The sequence below is a fragment of the Mustela erminea genome, chromosome 19 (assembly GCF_009829155.1).
Source record: "Mustela erminea isolate mMusErm1 chromosome 19, mMusErm1.Pri, whole genome shotgun sequence".
In the NCBI taxonomy this organism is placed as follows: domain Eukaryota; kingdom Metazoa; phylum Chordata; class Mammalia; order Carnivora; family Mustelidae; genus Mustela; species Mustela erminea.
Genome location: NC_045632.1, coordinates 59017994 through 59038550, shown reverse-complemented (window position 1 = coordinate 59038550; position 20557 = coordinate 59017994). Strand labels below are relative to the sequence as shown.

General features: G+C 56.0%; 1 protein-coding gene across 5 annotated transcripts in view; it reads left to right on the top strand.

The window, feature by feature from the left end:
- The first annotated feature begins 531 nt into the window (after nucleotides 1–531).
- The window catches only part of KLHDC4 (kelch domain containing 4), a 47085-nt gene continuing 27059 nt past the window's right edge, over nucleotides 532–20557 (top strand). Inside the window, exons 1-4 of one of the 5 annotated variants that reach the window (XM_032324960.1) lie at nucleotides 532–709; nucleotides 6853–6944; nucleotides 10732–10810; nucleotides 11491–11589. In XM_032324960.1, the coding sequence (XP_032180851.1) occupies nucleotides 611–709; nucleotides 6853–6944; nucleotides 10732–10810; nucleotides 11491–11589 (369 nt within the window). In that variant the 5' untranslated portion in view covers nucleotides 532–610. Of the gene's footprint in view, nucleotides 710–2288; nucleotides 2399–6852; nucleotides 6945–10731; nucleotides 10816–11490; nucleotides 11590–20557 lie in introns of those variants that run through there. The other 4 variants (XM_032324962.1, XM_032324961.1, XM_032324963.1 and 1 more) reach the window with 4 other exon arrangements.

Here is a 20557-nt window from a genome sequence, read left to right as displayed (position 1 = left end):
GAGGGCGCCCCGGGGCCGCGGCGCTCCCAGGGCCACGCCGGGCGGGCAGGAGACGGCGACCGCGACTCCCCGCGGCTGCTCCCCGGCGCCCGCGTGTCCTCCGCCCGCGCGCGCGAGCCTCCTGCAGGCGGCCGGACCCCGCCGCGCCTCCCGCGCTCCCTGCACGGCGCGGGGCTCCCGGCCAGCCCGCAGAGCACGGTCGTTCGCGGGCCGCGGCGGAGGGGCCGGCGAGCTCCGCGGGCGCGGGGCGGGCGCCGTCCGGGGAACGCAGGAGGCGCGGCCACCGGAAGCGCCGGCCGCCTCGGGGCCCGCGGGGAACGGCCCGGAGCACGGGGGACTCGGCGGCGGCCGGCGCCCTCCCCCGCGGAGCCCCGGCGGCCCGCGCTTCCGGCGGCCGCGCCTCCAGAGCCCGCGCCACGCTCCCGCGTTTCCCTTCCGGGGTCTCCACCGCCCGCGGCCACGTGAGTGCCGGCCCGCCGGCCGGAAGCGCGCGCGGGCGGGGCGGAAGTGACGCGTCTCCGCGCGCCGGCCCGGCGAGCGCGTATTTCCGGCGCGCCGCGCTGCGCCGCCCGCCGCTCGGGGAGCGCTGGTACCACCGCGGAGCGGCGCGATGGGCAGGAAGGGCAAGAAGGAGAAGAAGGGCCGCGGGGCCGAGAAGACCGCCGCCAAAATGGAGAAGAAGGTGTCGAAGCGCTCGCGGAAGGAGGAGGTGAGCGGGGCCGGCTGCCAGGCTCCGCGCGCCCGCCGCCCGCCGCCCGCCGCCCGCCGCCGGGGTCCCGGGTCCGTCGGGCTCCCCTCGGCCGGGAGGCGCCGCGCGGTCTGCGGCGAGGGTCGCAGCCTCCGGGCCTCCGTCCCCATCCCTCGAGAGGGCGGGCGAGCCGCACTGCAGCCCGAGCCGCGGGCTTCCGAGGGCGGTGCCGCCGGGTGCCGCGACCGCCGCCGCGCCTCTCCCGCGCCGTCTCCTTTCCGTCTCTCCCGGTCTCGGCGTCCTGCCCCGGCCGGGTCTGCGGAGCGGCCGGGCTGAGCTCAGCGCCCCGCTCCCTGTGGCGGGGCTTTCCGACGGCCCGGGCTTCGGTCCGCACCGCGAGCGGGCGCGGCAGCTGGGGCGCGCGGGCTGACGGCGGGACTCCGCGGCCAGTCAGCGGGGACGCGGCGCCCAGCGGCCGTGCGACCAGGTGTCCCCGGGTCCCAGCTCCGACTCCGCGCCGCCCCTTCTTCAGAGCCGCTCCTGTCTGCGTCTCCCCGTCTGTGCAGTAACGGGGTCGGCTTTTCCTTCCGCCTCCGCCGCGCTCGGCGGACGGTTCCTCGCAGGTCGCCTGCACCGGCCGGGCAGCCCCAGGCCTGGCTTTGCACCTCCTCTCCGCCGCAGCTGGCTGGAAGGCCTCGGAGGAGCATGACTGTCGGTGCAGCCTCCGCGTCCCCGTGTCTCACGGGGGACCACACGGGCCTGCGTGGGGAAGATAGGTTGCGGGGCACCTGTAGAGATTATTTATTTATTTATTTATTGGACAGAGAGATCACAAGTAGGCAGAGAGGCAGGCAGAGAGAGAGAGGAGGAAGCAGGTCTCCCGCTGAGCAGAGAGCCGGATGCGGGGCTGGATCCCAGGACCCTGAGATCGTGACCTAAGCTGAAGGCAGAGGCTTTAACCCACGGAGCCCCCCAGCCCCAATATTCTCCCTTTCTTAAAGTCAGTTGTGTCACATACGTAGTCTCATCGCGAGTGTGCGCCCCGTCGTTTCCTGGCTGGGGCCTGAGGGGAGCATCTTGGGGACAGCTGGGAATTCTGCCTCCCGCAGAAGTCATGCGAACCTGGTGACAACTTCACTTGGGTGTCACACACATTGCTCCCGCTTCTACGCTGTGCGTGTTGAAGGTAGTCTCCGTATGAAGGACACTGGGCCAGGCACTCTGGAGTAACGGGACTCCCGACGGGTGGTCCCTTCGGCCAGCTCTCCGTAACGTCCCAGTGGGACAGTAGTTTGTCCTGCCGGCCCGAGGCAGCGGTTTTGCATGGGGGATGTGGTGGTCGATAGGAGAGCCTTCAGGCATCTGCTCACATAGAAGTGGCAGGATAGTGGGTGCTTTTGAAGACCGCTGTGAGGGTGAAAATTGGCAGAGCCGTTTTGGACCCTATTTTGTCCCTATCGAGAAGAGTGAGCTGCCGCGAAGCAGTTACGCACTTGAAGGCTTACCTTGGAGAAACTTCCAGCTACACAAAGACATTTCACAAAAATGACCACGGTAGTGTTTGTGAAAACAAACCATTGGATTTGACCCACACGTTCAGCAGCAGCAGGATGAGTGGAGAAGCTGAGCTGCAGCAGAACCTCTGCCGCAGTGAACAGGAGTGGAGTCGGGGCGTCCGACTTCACTCAGCAGCAGCGAGCCACATAGCAGGTTGCCGGCAAATTCACACTCCGATGCCGGCGACGTGAAGTTGAAACGTGTGAAACGATAATTCATACCTGTTACTTTGGGGTGTGTTTACGTGCCGTAAGAGTATAAGGAAATGCGTGAGAGTAAGGCGCCCTCTGTCCCAGAAAGTGGGTGCTTCCTCGGGGCTCATGGGTACACACAGGGGAGGCGGAGGGCTGCAGGCGGCTATTCAGGCTGAGGAACGTGGCGTTTTGATGAAAGGAACTAAGGCAGGGGCACCTGGGCGGCTCAGTGGGCTAAAGCCTCTGCTTTCGGCTCAGGTCATGATTCCAGAGTCCTGGGATCAAGCCCCGTGTCGGGCTCCCTGCTCAGCAGGAAGCCTGCTTCCCTTCCTCCCTCTCTCTGCCTGCCTCTCTGCCTACTTGTGATCTTTGTCTGTCCAATAAATTTAAAAAAAAAAAAAAAAAAGGAACTAAGGCAGCCTGTGCAGCTTGGAGCCAGGAGGTGGGGTGGGAGATGAAATGGGCAGGATGGTTTTTAGGTTCAGGAAGGACATTGTGGAAGCTGGAACTGGGGCATGAAGGCTGGGGTTTGGAGAGAGAGAGAAGCAGGGAAGGAGGAGGCGGGGACATGTAGATCCCTGCGGGAGCGAGGGGAGGAGAGCGTTGACGAAGAGCGTGAGGACGGAAGGGAGCTTTCCCGTGATGCACGGGTCACTCGTTGCTCGCGTCTGTGGTCACTGGCAGATGCAGGGGTAGGACTCGACTGGGAATAGGAAGGCCAGGTTTTGCTGCCGTCCTGCTGGGCAGGTAGATCGGCGTCTTCCCTTCTAAATCTGCTCCGGCAGCTGTAGGAGCGGAGCCCTTCGTACCCAGCTCGGCTGCGGCTGCCGGCTGCTGCACGCTCGCCATGCAGGCACGGCTCTCGGCAGACAGTCTTGCTTGGAGCTCACCTTTTATTACTTTGGTGGGAGGGGGGTGGGGACAAAGTGAGTAAGTGAGCAGGGACCTCTCAGACGCTGCTCTGCAGCCAGCAGCGCGTGCGGCGGGGTGGCCAGGCATGGCCGTGTGAGACATGGTTGAAAGTGTTGGCAGAAGTCGGGGAGGGCTTGGTGGGGACGCTGGGGTTTGGAATGAGGTGGTACACGCAGTGTGTGCCTCTCTCTGTGCTTCCGAGAAAGTTGCCTGTAGGGTCAAGCTCTGAGTGTTTTTGCAGGTGTCAGAGTCTGTGTCCCTGATATGGGGGCGCATGTTCTCATCCCCAGATGTGACTGGACCCTGGGTGGGTCAGACAGTGTCGCTCTCGCCAGCAAGAACGACCCGCAAACGTGATGAGGAGCAAACTTCTTTATTAGGGTTTCTATTAGCGTCTCTACTACTACTACTACTACTACTTCTACTTCTACTTCTATCATTACTTCTACTTCTACTACTACTATTACTTTTACTTCTACTACTCTCTCAAGCAAGTTCTGGCAATATATACATGTAGGCGGTCCAGCCCAGTTATCTAGTCACTGCCCTGTGCACTCGGTCTCCTCGTGAACCCTTATGTAACCACAGAGGGCTCTATTGTTCTCAAGCAGTAATCATGCATTTCTCTCTTGGCTCCTGGTGCTGTTCATGTGCTAGCCACGAGCGCACCCATACCCTACCTAGCCAATCATTCTCACTTCCTTAATCTCAGGCATTTTCGTCTACGTGACTCCTTGCATCTGCTGGATGGCTCTCCACAGCTCCCCCTTTTTTATTTGTTTATATGGCAGGGATCGTGCCTGTCTTAGGTTGCCAATCCTCAGCACACATGCTTACCCGTCATCGGGTACTCCCCCTGGTCGAGGAGCCCCTGTCTTAGGTTGCTATGGTGAGGGATCAGTCTTACCCGTCTTTGACTACCGATCCAGCATACTAAGCCATATTTGGGGGGAGGTCCCGACCTCCAGAGCCATCATGGCTTAGACCAAAGCCCGTTGCTATAGCCGCTGTTGTCGCGCAATTCTACAGATGCATATTAGAAGGAGTACTTGAGCCAGAATCATCAACATGATCAGGGCTCTTATGCCTGCCCAGGTTTTGAGGAATGAGACTGATTGTTATGACATACTAACCCAATTGCTGACGGAGCCAAGAGATACTTGAGTGGCATTCAAGGTGGTACTTTGAGCCTATTGCGAGTGATTAACTGGTGGTTACGTACAATAGCTTTTACCTTATAAACTTCTGCGAATATAATTTTAAGTACACAAGGCAGGAGGCACATGAAAAGAACAATTACCACTAGTACCCCTACAATTGTTAGTTACTACAACATATTATGCGTGCGTCAGGGAAGGGAAGTGAGAGAATAAAGAGCTCACAAAGCTTTAAGCGTCAGTAACAAACATGAGTTAGGGTGAGAAGATTGCACTCTATGCTGAGCCATTTGAAGAAGGGCTTGAAGCTGGGCAGTCTCTTGTCCTCGGCCATAGTTGAATTGACTCCGCCTTCACGGGGACAGGTTGCAGGACGGTCGTCGTTGCTATCATCACCATCACCAGCACCCTCCACAGGTTCCACTCCGGCACCCAGAGTGGAGCAGGCGCATCCTGTGGAAAAACACAAAGGGAACCTCGGTGCCATCTAAGCACCGGGTCAGGTTTGGATAATTGGCCTTGCAAGTCTCCTGCCCCTCTCAGAGTCTTCCAAGCCCTGAGGGCTGCCGTGGCTATCTGTTGATACACCGCAGGGGGGTATGTACTCTGCACTTGGGCCCCGAGGTATGGCCCCGTGCCTGTCAGCATTTCCAAATTCCATTGCGGGTTACCTGCGGCTGCATTTCTCCGTGCCGTGTCCAGACAATTGTCCTGATTTTGGATTTTCCATTCTAGATATTGTCCTCCACTTAATACCGCCCTGGTCAAGTTGGCCCAATCCTCAGGAGCGAGGTAGAGTGCTCCCAGCGACTCCACAAGGGAGACCGTAAAGGCTGCCTGGGGCCCATAGCCGTTAACTGCCTCCTTCAGTTGCTTCACCAACTTAAAATCTAGTGGCTGGTGGTACCTCTGATGATTCTGATCTTCTAACACTGGAAAAAAACCTTTCCCCGGGCCAAGGACCTCTCTCCAATTCTCCGCGGCGCAGCCCGAACAATAGCACGTCTTGGTGCAGCTGGGCTTATAAGGTGGGGGCCACTCATGGGGTGGCGCTGTGGAGCTAAAATGCGGAAGCAGCGTAACTTTCGTTTTTAATTTTGATTGTGCCACAACTGCGGCTTTCGCCCCTGCTCTCAGCTGCGCCATTACTTCTCCCTGCACTCTTAACTCTCCTAATACCTTTTGCAATTCCGCCTCTTTATCCTTAAGTCGTTGCCTCATGGCTTCCAAATCTGTCTGGAGACCGGGAGATTCCTCCTTCTTGTTGTTTGCCTCTATCTTTCCTAGCTCCTGCAACTCGCTTTCTGACATCCCTTCTGAGCTTTCGCTTTCGGGGTCAGAGTCTCGGGAGGAGCCCTTACGGGATTCTTCTTTCACTTGCAAAAAAACTTCCCCTCCCTGTAGTACTGCTCGCTGCAGGGGCTCTCGGGGGGAATGCAAACATACTTTCACCAGGGACCACACGGCGAGAGTCCCCGGGGATGTAGAGGGGCAGCGTTTTAAATCCTCGCTCAGGTGTTTCCATTGTGGCAAATTTAAGAGCCCTTCTTCTATAAACCAGGGGGCAATCTCTGCTACTTCTTTTAAAAAGGCTCGGGCTGTTTTTGCCTTTAAGGGGGTACCGTTCATCTTGAGAACGTCTTTTAGGGGATCTTCCATTCTACGTCTACTAAGCTCGTTCCCCATCCTGAGGAAACTTTCACTTGTATTGTCCTAATCCTAGGAACTTTCCCTGTCACTCACTAGACAGAAATAGGTGCACTCCTTACCTTATCGTTGCTCTATCTCAATCTCCGTTTTGCGATGTGGACAGTTTCCCGGGTTGTCGGCACCAGTTGTCGCTCTCGCCAGCAAGAACGACCCGCAAACGTGATGAGGAGCAAACTTCTTTATTAGGGTTTCTATTAGCGTCTCTACTACTACTACTACTACTACTTCTACTTCTACTTCTATCATTACTTCTACTTCTACTACTACTATTACTTTTACTTCTACTACTCTCTCAAGCAAGTTCTGGCAATATATACATGTAGGCGGTCCAGCCCAGTTATCTAGTCACTGCCCTGTGCACTCGGTCTCCTCGTGAACCCTTATGTAACCACAGAGGGCTCTATTGTTCTCAAGCAGTAATCATGCATTTCTCTCTTGGCTCCTGGTGCTGTTCATGTGCTAGCCACGAGCGCACCCATACCCTACCTAGCCAATCATTCTCACTTCCTTAATCTCAGGCATTTTCGTCTACGTGACTCCTTGCATCTGCTGGATGGCTCTCCACAAGACAGGGCTGGCAGGTTGGCGCAAGTTTAAAACCACGTCTCAGGTGTGACTGCTTGTCTGTCTACAGGAAGACCTTGAAGCTCTGATCGCCCATTTCCAGACACTGGATGCCGCAAAGACTCAGATCGTGGAGACACCATGCCCCCCGCCTTCACCAAGGTATGTCGGCAGGACTCTTCGAGCAGCTTCTTGCCTATATTGGAAAGTCACTTTAAATTGGCACCATGTTTTCTTTATTAAAGATTTTATTTACTTATTTGACAGAGAGACACAGTGAGAGAGGGAACACAAGCAGGGGGAGTGGGAGTGGGAGAGGCAGAACCACCCAGCGGGCAGCCTGACAACACGGGGCTTGATCCCAGGATCCTGGGATCGTGACCTGAGCTGAAGGCAGCCGCTTAATGACTGAGCCCCTCCAAGCGCCCTGGGAGCATGTTTCCCATAAATAACCAGGCACGTGGAATGTTTTCCTCATTAAAACCTGTTCCCCTTTCGGACAAGTTCCCATAACACAGTTTTTCGCTTTCCTCCTGAAGAATGGGAGTGAGGCTTTTCAGCTCTGTTGTCACAGGAAACACAGAAACGGGGTCCCCCCTTGGCTGCTCTGCAGGGAGCGCCACTCGAGAGCTGTCCAGTTGGTCACAGTCATGCACGGGAGTGTTGCCCCAGCGAGCTCTTAGGTTCTTGAAACGTTTCAGAAGTGTCACAGGCGTAGTCTCTTGTTGCTGTTTGTTCGTAATGACAGGTGTGATTTTCAAACAAAAGCGTGTATAAGCCATTTCAAATGAAATTTTCTTTAAAGATTTTATTTATTTTTTTGACAGACAGAGATCACAAGTAGGCAGAGAGACAGGTAGAGAGAGAGGAGGAAGCAGGCTCCCTGCTGAGCAGAGAGCCTGATGCGGGGCTCGATCCCAGGACCCTGAGATCATGATCTGAGCTGAAGGCAGAGGCTTTAACCCACTGAGCCACCCAGGCGCCCCTTCAAATGAATTTCTAAATTATGTGGAGAACTCGAGAGTCTTCTGCAGGATTTCACATACTTGGAATGAGCCAGAATGAGCTTTGGTTTTCCTTTCTTACTCTTTGGTGTCAATTCCTGTCTGCCTGGCTTCTGAGCTGCTGCTCTGTTACAAGTGGATTCAGGGCCTGTAATTCTCATATTTGCTACTGACACGCTAGCAGGCAAAACCCGGAACGCGGTGAGTCAGGAAGCAGGAAAGGCCAAACAACCCTAGAAAAGATACCACGTTCTTCAGAGAAGGGGAAAACATTGACTTCACAAGCACACAAGACTATTTGGTTTGGTTGAGAAATGATTTGCTTCCTTTCTCTCAAAATAAAAATTAATCTCACTAGTATTGTTGTCAGAAATGAGATTGATCTTGGGCCACCTGGGTGGCTCAGGTGGTGATCCTTGGAGGATCGAGCCCCGCATCGGGCGCCCAGCTCCGTGGGGAGTCTGCTTCTCCCTCTGACCTTCTACTCTCTCGTGCTCTCTCTTACTCACGCTCTCTCTGTAATAAATAAATAAAATCTTAAAAAAAAAAAAAAGAAATGAGATGAATTTTCCTAGAGCTGCCACCAGCCCGAGTGGAGGCCCGGGGTCCAGCACATCCGGAGGGAGCTGCCGGTCGTGCCTCTGGGGTTAGTCTCCCCCGTCCAGAGATGGGGGGACAACTTGGTGGCCCATGTGCAGAACGAGGGGACGCAGTGCTGTCCAGCAGCGCCCCGAGTTGTGCGGTGTCCCTGTCTTCAGCTAAGAGCAGCGTCAGGGAGCGGGGCGCACTCTTCCTGTGTTCGGCTTCTTACCGCGGGGCCACACAGCACTACCACGTGGTCGACGCACGCCGTCCTCGGAGTGGCGAAGGCGAGTGAGTCTGTGAAATGGTGAAGGCTTCATACCTACGGCATCCCCGAGGGAAGCCATTCTGAATGTGAACCGGCCCCCTCTCCCGCCTTTTGCTGACCTTTAAAAACTTTTCCTGACGTAATGTGCCTAAAAAGCCAGGTTTAGTGTTAGGATATAATTAGGAACCTCGGTGCTTCCGTGTCAGCCGGGAGTTGTTTGTGACGGAGCTGGGATAGAGTGAGACTTTTCGGTCAGTCACCGCGGTCACGTCCCTCCTCCTCCGTCACGTTCTGGGAAAAGCCGTGAACATGACTGGGTGTTGTGAGTGCACGTGTCCCTGCGTATTGGCGGCGAGGGAGTTGAATGCGGAAGCGAGGGCTGTAACCCAGGAGCAGCAGCGGGGCAGGTGCAGGGCTGAGGGGGACGGCGTGGCCTGCTGTGGGGGGCAGGGACCCTGCGGCACCTGTGGGGGCTGTGGCCCTCACTCGGATTACTGTTACCAGCTGTGCTTGTTAATTTTACGTAGAAAATTTTAATAGGTGTTAAGGGAAAAAAGATTTGGGGTTAAATAACTTTGGGAAACATGGGGCGCCTGGGGAGCTCCGTGGGTTAAAGCCTCTGCCTTTGGCTCAGGTCATGATCTCAGGGTCCTGGGATCAAGCCCCGAATTGGGCTCTCTGCTCCGAGGGGAGCCTGCTTCCCCCTCTCTCTGCCTGCCTCTCTGCCTATTTGTGATTTCTCTCTCTGTCAAATAAATAAATAAATAATCTTAAAAAAAAAAAAAACTTTGGGAAACAGATTTTTTTTTGAAATTAAAAAAAAATTGTGGTAAAATATATCTAACATAGAATTTTCCATCTCATCCATTTTTAACCGTGCAGTCTCTGGGATTCCTAACACTCCCGTGCTCCGGACCCAGGGGATGTCTCTCCCGACGCCCTCCTCTCGGCCCCCGCGAGCCTTGACGTCCCAGTTTCTGATAGAGGCGGAGTCACACAATGGCCCTCCTTTTGTGTCTGGCTTCTTTCCCTTTGCGTGACGTCCTCAAGGTTCATGCTATTGTGGCGTGAATCTGAACTCTGTTCCTTTTGAAGACTGAGCAGCGTTCCGCTGTACGGATGGACCACGTCCACGTGTTGACGGACTGCTGACGGACGGACGGGCACGCTGTACTGAACGCTGGCGGACGGACGGGCACGCTGTACTGAACGCTGGCGGACGGACGGGCACGCTGTACTGAACGCTGGCCCGCGGGCTTCTGCTCCAGTTCGTGTTTGCAGGTTCTTCTGTACGCACCCGGCAGTGGAATTGCTGGGTCATGTGCTAATTCTGTGTTTTTTAACTGTCAGACTGTTTTCCACAGCGTAGTGCCCCCCCCCCTTTTTTTTTAAAGATTGATCAGGGCGCCTGGATGGCTCAGTCATTAGGCGTCTGCCATCAGCCCCGATCATGATCCCAGAGTGCTGGGATCGAGCCCCACATGGGACTCCCTGCTCAGTGGAAGCCTGCTTCTCCCTCTCCAGCTCCCCCGTGCTTGTGTTCCCTCTCTTGTGGTCTCTCTCTGTCATAAGTGAATAAAATCTTTAAAAAAAGTGATTTATTTATTTTACAGAGAGAGAGCATGAGCAAGGGGAGGGGCGGGGGGAGAGAGAGAGAATCTCAGACAGACTCCACACGGAGCACAGGGCTCGATCTCCCAACCCTGAGATCATGACCCGAGCTGAAGGCAGATGCTTAACATCTGAGCCACCCAGGTGCCCTGTCAAACAGTTTTGATTGTGACTTAAGAGGACGGGCCCGTGGAACGGGTCAGCTGTGGGAAACTCGGCACGTACGTTAGGAGCACCTGGACTCCTCACTGCTTGATGGTTTTTACCCAAAAGCTGTGTGAGTCACTCAGCTCGGGGGCCCCCTCGTACTGTGGCCGCGATGTTGATTTTAAGGGATGGGGGCCTTAGTTTCCGTTCCCGTTGCCAGGCTTGTGTTGCACAGGAGTCTGGGGAGGTGACGCGGCCTCTGGCGGAAGGGAGGCGGCTCTGGGCTGGGGGCCACGGGCCGGAGTGTGTGGTGAACTGCTGCCTCTGTCTCTTGCAGGTTACATGCCTCCCTCTCGGCTCATCCCGAGAAAGACGAGTTAATCCTTTTCGGAGGTGAATATTTCAATGGCCAAAAAGTAAAGTATATATTATATTTTTTTCTTTCCTCCTCAAATTTTCACGGGTCTCGTTTTGAGTAAAATTAGTTTAAAGCGGTGATAGCAGATTTGCACTGGTCCCACGTCCTGAGCCTGCATGACCGGCTCGTGACCTTGTCCTTGAGAGGCCACCGGGCTCCTCCCATGAGCTTCAGAGTCGCTGCTCTTCTGCCCCATTGGGTTGGTGATTCGTGAGCTCGTGATGGGGCTCAGAGTTGTTTGGGAAAGTGGAGGAGAGTGCGGTAGAGAGACGAGCTCAGCTTCGTTTCTGAGCGGGCCAAAGAGGCCAGCGTTTCGGAATCGCGTATGAAGCATTAGGAGAACGTGGGTCGGCTTCCTCCCGCGAGGATCCCTGTGAGCCTGAACTCCACGCGGAGTTCAGAGCTCCGAACTCTCACGCCTTTAAGAGCCAGGCTGGACTCTGAGAGGTGACTTGCCGGGCAGCAAAGGATCTGGGTGCCGTAGGGACCGCTGGGCGTGGTTGTCATTATCCCAGGGACGCAGGGGGCCCAGCCGCAGGCTTCCCGCACTGGTGGGATTTACGTGGCGTTAGGAAACGCGTTTCCTGGGGAGAGCTGGTGATTGAGGTCCCGCTTTCCACTTACTGTTGCTTGGTTGGAGGCTTCACGGATGACACAGAGTCCCTTTTCCTTTGGCAGACGTTTATGTATAACGACCTGTACACCTACAACATCAGGAAGGACGCCTGGACCCGAGTGGAGATCCCCAACCCACCTCCGAGACGCTGTGCGCACCAGGTATGTGTCCGCGCTGACGCTCTGCCTTCTTCCTTGCCTGGGAGCCTTTGTTCTGTGCGCGTGGGGTTGGCGGACGACATGCGGCCTGGTTCGGAAGGGTGGGGACTGACACGCTGGTGCGCTTGCTGTCACCGTTTGGACGCGTTGAGAAGCTTCTGCTCTTCAGCGTGTTCACTTATGAGATGGTGTCGAGCACCGTCTCCAGGTGGTCGAAGAGCGTGGGAAAGAGGCCCAGTCGGGTCAGCCTCTTGTGGTGCCCAGCACACCGCAGCCACATGGCAGCACGCCAATCCTCCGTTGGAGTGAGAGGGTCCCGCAGGCCCCAGACCTGGTGGTCAGAGAGAGGAGTTCCTCGAGAGAAACCGAGTGTTCCGACGTCGTTGCTAAGGAGCGAATCGTAACCAGAGATCACGATGCGGCTGATGTCAGCTTGTTGTCACTGGTTTCTGCTCACCCCAGGGAGCTCTGCCAGAGCTGCTGCTGTCCGGTTCTGTAACTCCACGAGCAAGGGCCCTTGGTCTGCTCTGTTACTGTCCTAAGCCCGGACTTGGACCAGTGTCAGGGTGCAGAGAATAATCGGAGCGAGTGATGTGTTTTCAACCTGGAGAGAAGGTTGTGCGAGCCTGCCCTGGTGCGAGGGAAGCACCCCCGCGGCACGTGGGGGTCCTTTATCGGGTTCTCTGCTCACGGCCACCCGCGGGTCTGAAACCGGTTCTGAGAGGAGGGCTTGGCTGCCTGAGCTGCACCCGAGACCGGCAGGCGTTTGGACTGGTTCGTCTTGTGGAAAAGAAGGGTGTACTTGCAGGTTTAGCCGTCAGATCTTCGTAAGCTTGGGTTTTAATAAATAATGCATTTTTTTTCTTTTAAAGCTTTTATTTATTTGGCAGAGAGAGAGAGAGAGAGAGAGAGAGGCCAAGCAGGGGAGCGGCAGGCAGAGGGAGAAGCAGGCTCCCCGCCAAGCAGGGAGCCTAATGCAGGACTTGATCCCAGAACCCTGGGACCATGACCTAAGGCAAAGGCAGATGCCTAACTGACTGAGTCCCCAGGCACCCCTAGGTCATGGATGTTGAAGTTTGATCCGTTTGCCAGAGACCCTCAGTTCTTGAGAACGTGTGATCTGCCCCAGGCCTCCAGGCTGAGGACAAGTTCTGTCCTGTCCCAGCCGTGGTCTCTCCATGTCCCCAGCCCTCCCACGTACCTCCGTGCAGTCCTGAACCCGCAGAGCGCTCACATTCTCATGGAGCAGTCCCTCTCTGGCCCGCATGGTGTGATGTGGGCTCGGGCTGCTTTTGCGTTTGTTTTCTTAGCTATTTTATTTTATTTTATTTAATTAATTTATTTTATTTATTTATTTTTTTAAAAAAGATTTTATTTATTTATTTGACAGAGCGCTCACAAGTAGGTAGAGAGGCAGGCAGAGAGAGAGAGGAGGAAGCAGGCTCCCCGCTGAGCAGACAGCCCGATGTGGGACTCGATCCCAGGACCCTGAGATCATGACCTGAGCCGAAGGCAGAGGCTTAACCCACTGAGCCACCCAGGCGCCCCTCTTAGCTATTTTAACCACAGTTACTAACTGCATTCTTGAAGAATTCGTGTAAAAGCCTTCGCGATTTTTAAATGCAGTGACTTTGCTGGAGTACGGGGCAGGCTCAGATTGACGTGCCTGCCTTGGGAAGACTTTGCTAGTCTGGGACTAAATAATGTCTTTGTAGTTAAGGTTGGTTTGCTGTTCTCTCCGAATTTCCCAGTGAAGTAGAGCCACAGGAAACAGAACATTGGTTGTAAAGTCTTTGGCCTGAAGGTCATTACAGTCCGAGTTCTACAACATTGAATCCTGAGACCTATAACCTTCCTTCTGACCGACGCGTTCAGTGTGACGTCAGCGGCCACGTTCTTAATCTTCTTTGTCACGGAGGCGGGGTGTGCGGGGAGGAAGGCCGAGGCGCACTCTTCTTTCTCTGCGGGCTTCTGGAGTTCTGCGGGGTGAGGTGGACTTCAGTGTGTAATTGGAGGGTTTACGTGACTTTACTGTGAGATCACAGCCCAGAGAGAGGCAGGAAAGGGCTGTGGCGCTGCTGGGTGTGCGGCCGGCCGTGTGCAGGCTTCAGTAGCTCACTCCTCAGCACCCCGTTCCCTGGAGGAGGGGAGGGCGCGTCCACACGGCTCTGCCTAGATCGTGAGGCTGCCACCGCCAGCAGGAGGGGCCACTGAGAACTGTGGGGGCAGACAGCAGGGAGGCGGCGGTCGTGAGATCATGTCTTCTTGGTCCCTGGCTGGTTTCTGCCAAAGTCGTACCTGAAACGCACACGAAACACGAGGTGTTCTTGCCTAAAGTAGCAGACGGTGACAGTTAAAACGTCAGCCTCGCGCATCAGTGAGCAGCAGGTAAGTTCTGGAGAGAGGGTAATGCGCGGGAGGCCTTTCTGCTGAGACGGCAGAAGTCATGGTGGCCCCCGGAGCTGCAGAGTGTCGGCCTCCGTGTGAGTAGTGGCCGCGTCTCCGACGGGTGAGCGGGCATTGCGGGGGTCCCGGCTTGCTCCCTCAGGAAGCAGGAGGCATCTTTCACATGCGAGGCACCCTTCCGGGGCTGGGATATGGCAACAGAAGAACAGTTTGCCTTTCCTGATGATGATGTCCCATGTCTCGTGTTTCTCTGATCCCGAGGGCGTCGTGCGTTTTTTGGACTCGCGCTTTCACGAAGCTGAAGCTGCTGTAACGTCCATTCGGAGTCTGATCCTTCGGATTCTGGTGGGCTTGTTTTTGGCATTTGGAGGGAGAGTGGGGAGTTTGGGGTTTTCCCGACATGACTTCATTCCAGATACGCAGCAATAAGCAGGCCTCATGGGACAGGTCAGAGCGAGGTGCGGGCAAGGCCGGCCTCGCCTCGCCCCCGGAGCAGGGTGCCATGCCGTCCGCCCGTCAGCAGGCCCAGCTTTGTTTTTATGAGGCCCGGGTGACGGTTTCAGCAGTTCCTTCCGGGCCGCTATGTGTGTGTGTGTGTGTGCGGGCGTGCCGGCCGGCCGGGCCTGTCCTGAGGAGCTGCCCGGTGGTCCGGCCTCTGCCTCGATGTCTTCCGTAAGAGGACTCCGTATCTGAGGATACCACAGGAGGTCATTTCGTTAGTGCTGGACTTCGTTTCAAAACGTAAACTCTGGAAGATTTCCTTACTGGGTCCTGAACGTATTACTTTTGTGTTATGTTTTGACGTGAATGTGCCTTTTATGGCTGTCTTCTGGGAAATAGTTTTTTTCTTCTGCTGCGGGACATTTTAGAGTACGGCGTGTTAATTCTGCGAACAGCTTTAACTGGCAGTGACCCTCACGAGAATCCGTTTTGGAGACATGTGGCACAGACTGTGACCTGGATTAGACCCCTTCCGAAGCAGTTTCCCTGTCACTCACTCAACAGTTACGAAATAGAAAGAGATTGGAAATTTGACTTGGACGAGACTGAAACTTCTGGGCGGGAGTTTTAAGATCCTGTCGCGAACTCCCGAACGAGCCACTTTGCTCCTTCCTCTTTCCGTAGACAAGAAATTTTTCTGTTTTCGTTTTTCCCTAGTTGCTTTGATACAGAGCTGTGGGTGGTTTTTCCTCACCGTCGATTAGAAATGTCCGAGTGGGGCAGGTTACTTGAAGCGACGGGACTCGTAAGCACGCCTGGTGGAGGGTGTATTTGTGCAGTCGTGTGACGTCCTTGCTGTGCGTTTCGGTGCAGGCGTGCACACGAGTCGCCCGTAGAAAACCCTGTTAAGACGGTTCTGTTTCAGCAGCATCAGTAACGCACCGGAGCGCCTCCCGACGGGCACTGCACAGACTTTTTTTTCTTTCCCAGAAGAGGGAAAAAGGGAAGATGAATTTAGTTTGCCCTAAGACCCATTTTCTTCATCTTTAGGGGTGGCAAGTGAAGGGAGATTTTCTTTATTATCTTTTTCTTAAGAACCTCAAAAAGAGTAGTTGAGCAGGAAGTGCAGATGTAGAATTTATCCTGCTTTGTCTGTATCTGTTGCCCCGGAAGGGCTTCTGTCCAGGGGCTGCGTGTGCTGGAGGGAGCCAGTGGCGCGGGGCCTGCGTGTGTGAGCGCATTCTCGCGACATGCCCTTTGCTGCTTTTCTTTGACTTGAATTTCCTCCTTTTTTCGGATGACTGGGGTTGTGTTAGGTTCTAGTCTTTGAAGGCTGGGTCTGGTTTGAGGTTGGTAGGAAGGTGATTGCCTAGTACTTCTCATGCAGGAGTTTTGAAATCATTCTTAAAAGGTGGAGCAAGTTTTGTGGGACTAAGAATCTCAACCCTGGAGCCCAAACAGAAGCTGTGTTTAGTTCAGAATTTCTTGTAGTTGTTCCTCTTTCCCTGACAGGGGCTCACTGATTTGTTTCTCTTCATTTATACGTTTGTCTAAATGTTTATGTGTTTTTCTTTTTTTAAGATTCCATTTATCTGACAGACAGAGATCACAAGCAGGCAGAGAGGCAGGTGGAGAGAGGGGGAAGCAGGCTCCCCGCTGAGGACCCTGGGATCACGACCTGAGCCGAAGGCAGAGGCTTAACCCACTGAGCCGCCCAGGCGCCCTTCAGCTTTATTTCTACGTGGAAGTGTCTGGTTTTCCTTTGGTTTTCCACGATATGCGTGCTAGAGATGAGAGATGTTCCGTTTTCTGGCTTCCATTGCTCCAGTGAGAGGTTACTGGTCATTTTTATCTCTGCTCTCCCGTATCTAATGTGTCTCTTTCCTCCTCTAAGTCTGCTTAAAAGATTTTCTCTTTGCTGTTGGCGTTTTAGCAGCTGGGTTTTGAGGTCCCTTGTGACGTTCTGGGGGTCCGGTGAGGTGTACGATAGGCTGCTTCGCGTTGTCCAGTAGTCAGTGAGTCTGTGCCTTCCGGCAGCCTTTTTCTTTTTGGCTTCATTTTGGGTCGTGTTTATTGCCCTTCCCAGTGGATGTGCCCTGAACTTGCACAGTTTTTGTTTCACAAATGGTGTTTTTCCCCGAGGGTGTTTGGTTTTGATGACCTTTCCCATGTCTGTCTGTTCTGTTCATTTTTCCTGTAAATCCCTGGGCGTGTTTGTACCTGTTCTGCGTCCTCGTGTTCTCATTCTCTTATCTCGCTTCTGGGCCTCTTTCTGCTCTGACTTTTCTTCTTCTAAGGGGTTTCATTTTCCTCCTAGGAATGTTGTGGTCAGCTGCTGGTCAGACACCAGAGGGTGCCCCTGGCGCGCGGCAGCAGCTGGGTAGACGGGCGCATGCTACCCGCTGGCCGTCTGGGTTTTGTCCTCCTGTCGGTGAAGGACGAGGTCGGTCCTGGCCCGCGGTTCTGTCACTCGCAGATTGCCGTGATCTTCCGAGGCTTTCCCTCTGGCTGGCCTAGCTCCAGGCTGTGGCCTTTCCGGGATCTCCACTGAATGCCCTGGTGTTCAGCGACACATTTTGTTTTGTCTGGTTGGAATTGGCTGGGCCCCGAGCCCCTGGTAAGCTCAGGCTGTTCGCAGGTGTTCAGCTTTGCCCGCAGCTCTTTGCCCGGCCGCCTGCAGTCCGGCCTCGCAGCTGTGCTGCTTGGGTTGGAAGGCCCCAGTGGGGTCCCCATGTGGATGCACAGCGTGCTCTCTCCCCAGCTCCCTGCCCTGCAGACTGCGGCCCTCAGCGTCCCTGAACTGTGACCTTTGTGTCCCCGGCTCAGGAAGACCGCCTGTCCTGGGGCTGCTTTCCCTGCGGCAGGGGCAGAAAGCGCCCCCAGAGTCGACGTGCTCATCCCGCCCGATCGCAGACTCTCGGGAGCACGGCTGCCCCTCCTGTTGCCTGGTTACAGCTGCTTCCTGGATGGTCCAGTGCTCCCCTGTGGATGGGGTCGGGGAAGAGGGACTGCTCCGCTGCGCGGTGGTCCGTCGGGTTAGAAGGGCGGGTTTAACACCTGGGTCGTTAGAGCCGTAGCCTCCTCTTGGCCGTGTGCGAGCTCTCCTCGTGGTGCCCACAGTCTTCGAGGAGCGGCTTAAATGTGGCTCCGAGGTCATGGACCATGAGCCTGCCTCTGTGCAGCCTCCGGGGTTCCCACTGGGCTGGGCCTGCCGTTGCAGGCCATTGGGGATGCGGCATGACAGACCGAGCTCTACTTGCATGGCCTTTGACTTCTTTTTTTCCCCCAAAATGACAGAAAAAAGTGAGGCGCCTAGCTGGCTCAGTCGGTTAAGTGTTTGACTCTTGGTTTTGGCATAGATCTTGATCCTTGGGGTCATGGGATCAAGCCCCGCATTGGGCTCTGCCCTTGGTGGGGTCTGCGTGGGATTTTTTCCCTCTGCCCCATGTGCCCACACACTTTCTCAAGTAGATGATTTATTTATTAACGTACCATGTACCATATTGTTTCAGGGGTCCAGGTCTGTGATTCACCAGTCTTACACAGCTCACGCGCTCCCCACAGTCCCTCCCGCGCCCCCCACGCCCTCCCCTCCAGCAGCCCTCAGTCTGGTCCCGAGACCAAGAGTGTCTCCCGGGTGGTCTCCCTCTCCGGCTTCCTCTTGTCTCACTGTCCCTCCCTTCCCCTGTGACTCTGTGTCTTTCTCAGACTCCTCATATCAGTGTCAAATAGATCTTTTAAGAAGTAGATTGAAAAAACTTACCATGTAAGTGATAAAGATTCATTATGAAAAAATGAAAAGAATTAAAAAGCAGAGTAAGTCCATTGTCCATTTTCGTATCTCTTGTCTAAACACGTGACTTGGGGACAGCTGGTGGCTCAGTTGGTGAAGCATCTGCCTTGAGTTCAGGTCATGATCCCGGGTCCTGAAATCAAGTCCTGCGTCGGGCTCCCTGCCCCGCGGGGCGTCCGCTTCTCCACCGTCCTGGCTTGTGCTTGCACGCTCGTGTGTGCGCGTGTGCTCTCTCTTTCTCTCAAGTAAAATCTTAACAAAAACAGACACACGTTCCTGCACACCTGTACTTCCTGCTAGCTGGCCCAGCCGTCAGACCCGCGGGGTGTGCATTGTCTGTAATGTGGTAGCTCGAGGCGCTCTTGTAATGTGCAGCCTGATGGGCCCGCCAACCCCACTAACTCCGAAAATTGTCAGATTTGGGCCTCAGCGGATCAGGACGTGTGCTGTAATGATTGGAAATGGTCAGTGTCTTCCCCGCACATGCACTGGCATTTCAGAGTGCGAGGAAACGGGCTTGTTTCTTCACAGGGTGGTCCTCTGTGTGGAGACGGGTACTGTGTCGCCCTGACTGCGTCCGCAGGACTCCCGAGTTAGTGCAGGGCCACCGTGGCTTGGTGACGGCCACGGTTCTGCAGCGTCCTGAAGTGGCTCAGGGCGCTGCCGCAGGAGCTCTGGGGTGCCCAGGGGTGCCCGGGGACAGAGCCTGCTGGGAGCCACTGCCGACCCGGCCAGTGAGCGCTTTCTTTCCGGACCTAGTCCCCCCCTGCTACGTGGCCTGCCACGGTGGCCCCTGCTTCGGAGCTCCCGGGCCAGAGGGCCCCCCTGGTGTGACAGATGCTCCTGTGGTGTCGACTTCGTGGCCGACTGCTCGTGGTTGGTGATCGCAGGAGACCGGCCCGGCCTCCGCTCTGCCACAGGCCAGGTTTGCAGGGTGTGTGCACAGCCTGTTTCCGTGAAGTTGTCCCCTCGGCCACACTGTTTGCAGACCGGTGCACCGCACCCTGCAGTCAGCCGGGTCGCCACCGTCCTTAGGACCGCGCCGCCTCTCCGGTGGAGTGTCATCGAACTAGAGCTCCAGGGGGCAGGACTCCCCGTCACTGGGCGGCCACGGAAGTGGCTGTCGCGGGTTCAGGCGGTCGTGGTCGATGGCCCGTGTCCTGCAGCAAACTCCCGGAGAGGCCAGGCGTTCTGAGGTGAGGCGCGGCTGTGGGGGCAGGGTGTCCCCAGGGCGAGAAGAGGGCGTGGGTTCTGGTTGTCTGGGCAGGGGCTTCCGGTGTCACTCGTAGCGCGTGTCCGTCTGCACCGAAGCTTGTGTTCAGAGAGCGGTCTGCTCCCTCGCCAGCACACCAGCCAGAGCTCGGAAGCCCTGGACCACGCCGTCCAGGGACTGCCTTTAAAACCCTCCGAACCGGTGTGCATTTGCGTCTGTGTGGGTCGTTTTCCGGGGAGTGGCGTTCGCTCTTACTTTAGCTGCCGGGAGCACATGCCCTTCCATGGTAGAGTCCCTTTTCTGGAAAACCTGAAGGCGTGGACTTGCTTTGACACATGCTTTCTAGTTACATGATATGACTCGCTTTTTCCGCTCTCGTGGGGGGCCCAGGACGGTGGTCCCGGTCTGCCGTGGCCCGAGTGTGTGCTTTCCTGCTGGTATTTCGGGGGTGCTGGGTATTCTTCGTCGTCGTTGAGGTGGTGACCTCGGGCATGTGAGTGCCCTGAGCCCTGGAGTTCCTGTCCTCACTCCGCTCCCCCTCAGCCGGGCGCGTGGGTGTATGAGGCGGGCCCGGGGGCCACTGCTCCCAGAGCTTGGATACTCTGCTAAGCCCAACCACGCCTTTTTTTTTTTTTTTAAGATTTTATTTATTTATTTGAGAGAAAGCAGGTGGGGGGAGGGGGGGAGCAGAAGCGGGGAGAGGGAGAAGCAGGGAGCCTGGTGCGGGGCTCCATCCCGGCACCCCAGCACCACGACTCTAGCCGCAGGCAGACGCTCCCCCGATGGAGCCGCCCAGACGCCCCAGCCCAGTGACACTTGGAAGTACGCCCTGGTGAGGCGTCAGGCGTGGTGTCACACGTGCTCCCCTCGCTCCGTCCTCTCCCGGGCCCTCGGCTTCGCGGCTGCCGAGCCTCCGGGATGTGCGGCCCCAAGGGCACCGTTGGCCCCGCTTTCGCTTGCCTTTGCTGTTGTGTGTCTGTCCCTGGAGGTACGCGTCGGGAAGCGGGGGGCGTCCCACGCGGGTGTTTGGTTTGTCGGTGGGGTGGAAGATGCTCGTCCCGCGCGGCTGGGGAAGGGTTCGCGCGCGGCCCAGCGGCTTTAGTGTCCGTATTTGAGAA